Source organism: Pseudozyma hubeiensis (genome assembly GCF_000403515.1).
Source record: "Pseudozyma hubeiensis SY62 DNA, scaffold: PHS33, whole genome shotgun sequence".
NCBI classification, from domain to species: Eukaryota; Fungi; Basidiomycota; class Ustilaginomycetes; order Ustilaginales; family Ustilaginaceae; genus Pseudozyma; species Pseudozyma hubeiensis.
The window spans coordinates 1-8,975 of record NW_012133815.1 but is presented as its reverse complement, the minus strand read 5'-3'; the positions used below and the strand labels follow the sequence as shown (position 1 = coordinate 8,975).

The 8,975-nt window shown below is 51.3% G+C and overlaps 3 protein-coding genes across 3 annotated transcripts; 2 read left to right on the top strand and 1 right to left on the bottom strand.

Moving 5' to 3' along the window:
- Positions 1 to 698: 698 nt before the first annotated feature.
- PHSY_003255 (hypothetical protein) lies at positions 699 to 1,398 on the top strand (the record flags this gene model as incomplete). Its single annotated transcript, XM_012333876.1, has 2 exons — positions 699 to 926; positions 1,201 to 1,398. 2 exons carry the CDS (start codon positions 699 to 701, stop codon positions 1,396 to 1,398), a joined length of 426 nt encoding a protein of 141 aa, XP_012189266.1.
- Positions 1,399 to 1,548: 150 nt separating this feature from the next.
- Positions 1,549 to 3,124, bottom strand: PHSY_003254 (RNA-directed RNA polymerase; the record flags this gene model as incomplete). Its single annotated transcript, XM_012333875.1, has 5 exons — positions 1,549 to 1,902; positions 1,995 to 2,131; positions 2,216 to 2,335; positions 2,844 to 2,919; positions 3,005 to 3,124. The coding sequence occupies 5 exons, from the start codon at positions 3,122 to 3,124 to the stop codon at positions 1,549 to 1,551; spliced, it is 807 nt and encodes a 268-aa protein (XP_012189265.1).
- A 303-nt stretch (positions 3,125 to 3,427) lies between these two features.
- Positions 3,428 to 8,587, top strand: PHSY_003253 (hypothetical protein; the record flags this gene model as incomplete). The annotated part of the gene is made up of 3 exons (XM_012333874.1): positions 3,428 to 3,447; positions 5,131 to 7,649; positions 7,785 to 8,587. 3 exons carry the CDS (start codon positions 3,428 to 3,430, stop codon positions 8,585 to 8,587), a joined length of 3,342 nt encoding a protein of 1,113 aa, XP_012189264.1.
- Positions 8,588 to 8,975: the final 388 nt, after the last annotated feature.

Below are 8,975 nucleotides of genomic sequence, written 5' to 3'. Positions count from 1 at the left end.
GGGGGGGGGTGTTGGACCCAGAAGATGGTTGGATGCTTTGTAATGTTCTGAACCGCGGAGCGGCAATGTCAAACGGCACACCGAGAAATGGCCTAATTATTAACATGTCAAATTCAAAGAAGAAATCGCTACCCGGTGTCACATTGCGCTGTCTGCGACATTGTGGTCGCCCATGGGCGGTGCCTGAATTTGAAGCGAGACCGAGCTGCAGAACGATCCTCTGACAACTCCGGTCCGGTATCAGAATCGAAGTCAGCTCGCAATATTTCGAACCACTTAAGCGAAATTTAGACTCGCGAGGATCTCGACAAAGCGCAATCTGGGTCAGGCACGTTCGACGCGGATGAACGTGGTCCGGATAAGATTGCATACAGTCCCACGAATAACGCTGAAACTCTTGCCCAGCTTCGTTCCACAACTCCTTGCTCTTTTTTTTTAACATAGTTGCTTGCTGAGAGCAATCATATGTTTGGTGAGATTGCGAGGTTAATTACGCGCTTCCAGGCTTGCCTGGTCGGAACCGTCTTGCCTACAGACTGCCCACGCCTAACTTTGGCGTGCAAACCACTTAGCCGTGCTTCATAAAGTCCCAACGCCGTCTATAAGCTGTGCGAGAATGCGACTTTTGCTCTACCTCTAACGACGTCCATCTCTTGACAGCTACGTTCTTGTTACCTTCTAGCTCTTCTGACGCGGTAATGACTCAAACAACCGGAGTCTATTGCAACGGCTCTGTGCGACTCAGCGTTGATCGCACAGGAATTTTGAAGCTGGGAATTACGGGAAGTCGTCTCCGAGTCGATCAACACTTTTGGCTGGCCCTAGATGATGGACAAGTCGGTCGGTATGGTGATCCTCAGCAAGTAAAGATCAACCTCAAGGGAAAACTCACGCCCGTTTGGGTCGAGCAGCGTGGTAAAGACCATGTACGTACTCTTTTCCAACTCTCATCGCACCACATGTTGGAGGTCTCACGCCAATCTTGCATTTGTCATTTATTGGGACAGTTTGGCCTCGTTCCAGCCACCGAAGGTGGTCTGTATTCCAACACGTTTCTGTCTCGCGACGGTTCCATTACTTCGATGTATGGTCCCCAGGAACAGTGGGTGATCGTGGAATGAATCGAATCATCAATCTGTCCGGCTCCGTGCCCATAAAGCTCTTGAAGTGCATGCGTTTCAAGTGCTTCCTGCCCTGTAGCTCGAATCGGAAATTTTGAACCAAAGCCAAAGTCGCATGTGCCAGAATGTTGATGGCAAGATGACGAGCCGGGCATCTTCGCTGACCCAAGCCAAACGGCAGCCAGTATTTGGCATCGAGGTTGTGCATATTGCGATCCGGATTGAAGAGCGAGGGCGAATCGTAGCTTGTGCTCGTGTGATGAGCAGCAAGCGCTGAAAAACGCAAGATACCTCCACGAGGGACAAAATAACCTCCGGGAAGCCACAAATCTTCTGAGGCCACACTATGCATTGCAAAGCGAAAAAAAGATCAAAGAGATTATTACCGGTTTCGAGGGCGACTATTCAGTTGCAACAAGTGCACTTACTAATCAGGACTTTCTTCGATAGGTGGATGGAAGCGGAGAGCTTCCAAGACCAAGTTGCGAATAAGGCTTTCAGAGTGCTCTGGCACCATGACAGTGCGATCTGCTTCTTCCACCACCCGTTCATACAAGCTCTGTAGGTACCAATTGTCAGACACGTCAACCAAGTGGTGCAAGACGGGTGAGCTGCAATATTGGAGCTGGTTGATGCTTACTGGCTGTAAGGAAAGTTGACGGACAATGTGGCAGAGCGCTAGAGTGATGCTATGATGACCGCTGAAGAACAGGAACTCGAGGTTTTCTTTGATGCGAGCGGTATTCAAAACCGGCATCGGTTGCAACTGATCTTTTGCAAGCTGTAAAGAGAGAAAGATAAGCGGAGATCTTGAGAATAAACGTCTGTGATATGGCAGGGTCCCTGTTCTGGGAGCTATCACTGCAGACTTACGACATCGACAAGAGTGTACTTCAACGGCTCATCTGCAAAGTCCTCTTTCCGGATCATTACTTCAGCCACCATGCGCTGTAGCTGATCCTCCCTGAACTGCATGTTTGCTGGAGACTTGGCGAAATCGTCAAAACGTTCTGCATAGGAAGATTGGAGAAACCATAGCAGCTTATAGTCGAGGTCTATGTTCTTCCGTCGAAAGGGCAATGCGATCAACTTACGAAGCGGAGTCAGCCAGTCCGAGAATCGTGGCTCCAAAATGTGTTCGATTCGTTTCATTGGCTCGAACCAGATTTTGGGTGTTTTCATAGCATCGAAGTTGATGCCGAACAATGTGTTGCCTGTTTAGGAAGAGAAACGTCGTCAATTTTATTGAACGCAGACAGAACGAGGTTCCTAGCCATCACTTACCCAGCACATTGACAGCGAACCTGTACAAAGCGGTCAAGGAAATGCGTAACAAAGTTGGTCAGCTGATACACTTTCGACCGTCGATTGAATCCCAGGCTTTCAAGACGATCACCTCTGAAGTAGTATACCAGCATCCCACGTCTCCGATGTCGAAGTCAGAGCCACAAGGTCTCGAGTCTCGGATGCAATAATCCGACGGTTGGGAGCAGAGCCGAGGGCGGGGTTCATAACGCGGCGGTGAGCGGTCCAAGCAGATCCGGATGAATTGAAGACATGGCATCCAAATGTGTCCGAGTCAAGTGTAGCCTGAGATTGACGCTTGGGATGTTTACGTTCTGTGCAGCAGATTGGACCACGAGAGGCAGGTAAAGATGTTGGAACTGTCTTGCTTCAAGCGAGAACTTTCTCTGAAGTGTCGAGACCGCTATCACAGCTTACCGGTTGCAAGAAACCATTCAATATACTCGGGACTGGAAAGGTAAACAATCTCGCGGAAACGAAGCACAGCTCCAAACTGAAGGAGATCATAAGACGTGGTGTTGAGCAGACTAGGGGCATCAGCATCGACTGGCAACAAGGAAGGGCGAGTGGTAACGTACTTGGACCACCGTCATACGAGCTATGCCATATTTTGTAAGAGTAGGTTTCTTGATCAGATTGTGTATCGTCATCCATTCGACTCCAGAAGCAGAGAGCGAAGCTTCGATCCAACCGGCCATCCTGAGACGAGGGATAGAATGCCTGTGCGTAGAACGTTCACGCGCCGATAGTGCGCAGTCGGTACAGGAAACGGTGGAAACGTGGTGAGTGCGCTCGCCCTACTCTGACTAGAATGAGCAACGTTATTCAGCTTACCACTGAGGCGGGAGTCTTGAGATGCCTGCGGTATGAGCATACCACGATCGTAATGAGGGAGTCAACGAGGCGATCCAGACCAACAAAGTGAAGCTGGCAAAGTAGAAAGAGAGAGGAAACTCTTCGAGTCCCTGCGAGAAGGACAACATAGCTGGCAATCTCTACGTATGGTGGTGCGGAACAGCTTGTACGCTTGTGATGACGGGGTGGACGGCTGGAAGACAAGCTGCTGATTCAGTGAGCAAATCAAGACGTTTGCACCACCAGAACCTTGTTGGGAGGCAGGACTAAACTAAATTGGTCTTGGTGCTCCGCGTCTCTATCGATGCTCCAGCCTTGCTGCTTGAGCGAGTGAAGGAGCCTGAAAGCGAGCTAGGTTTGAACACTTTGCGGGCAGTTTCATGGACGAAGGGAGGATTTGGACTCTCAAACGAAGCCTGTTCGAGCAAAACAACACCGCTTCTGCATGCAAAACGGACCTCGGTGCCACTAACTTCTTTAATCCGCAGCGCATTTTGTGAAAGGTAAAGAAGGCATTTGCGATGTCGTTGACTGGGTGAGCCTGCGTCGTCTCCAACTCAACAGCATCTGCAAGGCCACCTGTTTCGACGTTTCTCGGAGAGTGCTTCGGGTGTGCGTAGCTCTTTCAGTTGAAGGGAATGGTTGGATTGCCAGAAACGCCGCCCAATTTTCGCAATTTTTGGGCAGCAGGAATGCTGGCATTCATCACCCCTTTTTTCGTGGCAGAAACGCCGCGCTTCAACTCTGTCTGCATGCAGAAGCTTTGTTCGCGTTAAAGTTTCCGTTTGAGCTCACTTACCGAGAGCAGAAGGCGGATAATATTTTCCCAGGTTCCTACTGCGGGAGGCTGGTCTCCCGAACATCCATCAATTCACCGTGCCATTCAACCGTTTTTGCCTTTAACGCGCTGCCGATGGGAATACATAGGCTCGACCAAATTCTGGGTTTTTCAACATGGGAAAATTATCCAGCACGACAACACCAGAAGCATTGCTTAAAACATGGCTAGTGGAAAACACCTATCCTCTCGGCTGTTGAAACTAACATCTTACCCAGTCTTGCTGTCATGCACAAAGACTTTGAGAGCATTGTGGCTCGAATAATTTCGGCGCTCTGTCTTCCGACGGAGCCTGTGATACGCCCTTGAATGGTGGAGATTGCGTGATGCGCAACGAGCCGAGACGGGGCGCAAGCGAAGCATTTCGGCGACGGTCGTCCACAGTAGCGACTTTGCTGATAGGCTTCACAGAAGGCTGGAAGCTCGATGGCACGGGCAAAAGTTCTTCTGCGCGCTCCCTGTCCATTCTTGCCTGTCCTCACTCTTGCGTGAAGCTTGCTTGGGCCTGTGTGTAATCTCGTACCTGGAAATGCAGCTAGACCGCCTGTTTCGTTCACTCCAGTTTCGCCCTTCACTTTACCCTTGGAGACGAATTGTACCGTTCATCTTCAGATTGATCCAAGGGCGAGACGGTCAAATCATTTATATCGCCTCTTTCGCTGAATGATAACAACCCTTAGCGTTTCAAACATTACAGACTTCTCGTCCTGTTGTCCCCTTCTGTGTTTCACAAGTCAGCATGGTCACTGTCGATCTTCGAGTCAGCTCGATACATTTCGATGTATACGACGATCATGTCAGAAGTGCCCTTGCCGCGATTCTCCCTCATGACGCTCAGCAAGAATCGGCTCTCCAATTAGCCAACACCACCTTCTGGTCTCTCGACGCGGCTGCGACGCTGAGCGACACTATTTCACTGCGTCAATGCGCAAAAGACGCCTCTCAATCCACCGACTTTGCTCCGCGCGCAACGGCTATCTTTTTCAGAGCTTCTTCTGCTTGCTTGTCCAGGCTCGTTGCGGCACTCGACAAGATCGATCATCAAGACATCTCTCACGTCTCAATTGCTCATGACAATCGACTTTGTCACTCGGATCCGAGCAAAGTAAACGTGGTTTCGTTTCGTTTGCGCTTCTTATCGCAACTACTGTTCGTCGTCCAGCATCACGAGTCCAAATCGATCGGACACCTCGATGGCGATCAAGATATTCTTAACTTTGTCGAGCTTTGCACAACGGCTGCTTTGTCTCCCTCTGAGGTCGCCAGCAAAATCGACCACGTAGCTGTTGCAGTTGAGGAGGGAACTGCCTTCCGAGTCACAACGACACTCCAGCAACTATTCGGTCTTCGTCGTCTGTTCTGTCATGGCGAAGATCGCGGATCGCCCGAGAAGGGCCTCATCGTGGAACAGCCACAAGCGGGGATGCGTATGTTTACGCTCCTGTCCACTAGCGATGATCCACAAGATCTAGAGACTTCCGAATCCGGCTTGACCTCTCACGCTTCGGACTTCTACTTTGCAATAGTAGAGCCTTTGCGTGGCAAGAAGGGGCAAGTTTATGATTTTGTCGAACGTCACGGCGCCAACATTCAACACATTGCCTTCAGGACGGACGACATAGTTGCAGACGCACAACGTATTCGCTCGCTCGGCAGGATCAATTTGGTACGCGCTCATCGTGAAGCTGCCGAGCCTAGTCTAGCCATCACCTCGTCTGATCCGATCGCTTTTGACCAGGTCCTTCAGCGCAGCTCAGAAGGCATCCTTGTCCATGCACGCTCTCACAGTAAGCGGTCTGGTGGACAGCAGAGAGATTTCATCAGCCTGCTGTCTCAGATCTTCACCGCCGCCTTACACCCTCAAGCGGAGATTTTCTTCGAGATCATTGAACGGAAGGAATACCGGGGCTTCGCCCCTGCCAACATAGGGGGCCTGTTCCGGACGAAGGGAGAGACGACATCCATTCTCTATGTTGATGAGATGCTCGGCGGTGAAGACGTTCGTGCCTGGGCTCAAGACCACGCCAGACAAGGCGTCAATATAGATGTGCTTCACCTCAACTGTTCTACAGAGGGAGCTCTGGTGCGATTCCTCCAGCATACGTCTCGACGCTTCGACGTGCTCGTTTCCAGCTTTGTACCCATCTCCGACAATGTTCTGGCCACCTTCGCGCCTGCTTCGCTGCCCAAGCTCATTCAAGCTCAGGGAGTGGGGTACAATCACATCGACCTCCGAGCTTGCAGCCAGCGAAATATCGCAGTGGCAAACAATGCCGACTGGTGTTCGGCAGAGGTTGCTGAATTTTGTCTTGCTGCTGTCATCAGCAGGTGGACTCGGCAGGGCGCTGCTGACTTTCGCACACACGGGTGGGCACGACAACCCCATTACCTGGAAAGACACTCGTTGAGTCATGCGCGTCTCTTGATCGTTGGCTGCGGACTTATCGGTGGCCATCTTGCTAGTATCTCCAGCGCCGTTGGTATTCAAGTGGACGTGTTTGACACCCGTCATCCAGAGTTGCATCAGCGGCCTCTACAAAGCCTCGTCCAAGATGCCGACTTCGTATCGATCCATCTTCCACTCGATGAAGGTACCACAAAGCTTTTCGACGAGTCGCTAATTGGCAAGATGAAGCCCAATTCCTGGCTCATCAACACTGCACGGGGTGCCATCGTGGACGAAGCAGCGCTCCTGCAAGCAATCGAGGAGAATCGCGTAGCCGGCGCTACGTTGGACGTGAGTATTGATAGCTTCGTCGACCAAGTGTGTGTTGACCAGGCATACCTAACTTTCTTGATCTACCACCCGATACAGGTATTTGACCAAGAGCCTCTGACCACCGACTCCAATCTGCTCAAAGTCACGCAGATCAAGTGTACGCCCCACATTGCAGGCTTGACCATAGAGTCGGAGTCTCGTGCATGCAAAGGTGTCACCAAGAACGTTGACTTGCTCTCACGTTTGGGTGCAGCCCATTGTGAACGTCTCATCGTGATCCCTGACTTGGACAGCTCAGTCAGCGGCGAGGGGAAAGCTTCCTCAGAATCATCTCACACAGGATCGTATGGCTCGCAGAGCTCGACACTTGCTTCGTCGCACGCTGGTCATAGCGACACCGAAGGGAAGCCCATGCACACGATGCGGGACATATTCGACTCCGTCAACGAGGAGAGGATCAAAAGGAACACTCGCATTTTCAATCTATCTGCCGGTATGGTCGAGGTTGAGCCATGCAACGAACTCTTACACCAGGCAGCCATATCTGTCATGAAGCCTCAGTGTTCGAGCGCCGAAGTACCATGGCTACACATGTACAGGGAGCGTAAAGGCGACTCCGAACTCAGACATCAGCTTGTGAAGCTGCATGCATCAGGTCGCTATGGACCTGGCAAGGTCAACCTTAGCTGCGACAACTTTCTAATCTGTAGCGGGGTTTCAGGTGTGATTACCAGCATCTTGAGTGCTTGGCGCACCTTGAATGGCTACCGGCGCAAACCACGTATCATGCTTTTCGTCCCCTACTATACTTGTAAGTCCATTGATGCGAGGTCACCTTGATTGTCTGGACTGATTCTTCCACAGCGAGTGGCTCGAGGAACAATCTTCGGTAAGGTGGCGCTGGAGAGTTTCTGACAGTTTCGCTTCTTTCTGCGCTGCTGCACAGATCACCTTGAAATCGCCAACGGTATTTTTGGCAGAGAAGGTTACGAGCTCATCACGGTCCCCATGAGGATCGACTCCGAAAACGGTTGCACCTACGATCGGAACGCTACCGAAAGAGTGCTCTATGAACAAGGCTGTGGTGCAGACATCTGCATCCTTACCAACCCCCACAATCCAAGCGGCCATGTGCTCACCGAAGATGAGGCCCAGTGGCTCGAAGGTCTCGTCCGCCGTTACAAGGACACCTGGTTTGTGTCAGACGACATTTACGCCGACATGGTCTACACAAGCCCTGACGGCATCCATCGCTCGCTCTACGTTCCAGAGGCAGACAATCTCTTTGTCGCTTACGGTTTCAGCAAGTCATTGGCGATAGGAAGTTGGCGCGTTGCCTACGTCATTGTCAGCCAGAATCGCTTCGAGATGATGGCCAAGGAACATGACCGCTTCTACATCTCTGCACCTTGGACACAACACGCCATAGGTCAATATCTCATGAAGAGACCGCAAGCATTCGATGCATTCGTCACTGCATGGCATCGTCGTTTGACATACAACACCAGAGTCGTCGGCCAGGCGTTCGAAGCAGCTCTGGGCTGGAAGGCCATTAACGCACAGGCTGGCATGTATCTCCTCCTCGAACATGACCAAGTGGACGACTGGCAGGCTTTTCAATTGGCACTCGCCAAAAACATTGCCGTTGCCCCAGGCTGCTTGTTCGGTCTGAGCCCTGGCTTTGTTCGCATTCATTTGGCCTTCAGCCAAGCCCAGGCCGATCTGGTAGCCGCCTCGCTGTTGGGTTGATCTCCGCACGTCTGTCAATTCAGCGCTTCAGGCAAGCTTTGCATCGACTTCGCTGACCGGACGCCCTTGGATGCTCCTTCGGAAACGAGATTTTTTCAGACGAAGGAATGGATTGATGATTGTTGTATACTCGCGTGACTGTACACTGTATGGGTAGTAGAAAATTTGAAAATGTCGTCGATTCGAATCTACCAATTAAGTTGAAGGGTGTGTTTTCGATGATTTACGTGAGGATAGCGCGCCAAAAAGCGCTCAAAAAAGCATGCGACTGCACTAGACGCATCAGTTCCCACCTTTTCAACCGTCTCAAAGAGACGCATCCCTAGCCCTAGGGTTAGGGTTAGGGTTAGGGTTAGGGTTAGGGTTAGGGTTAGGGTTAGGGTTAGGG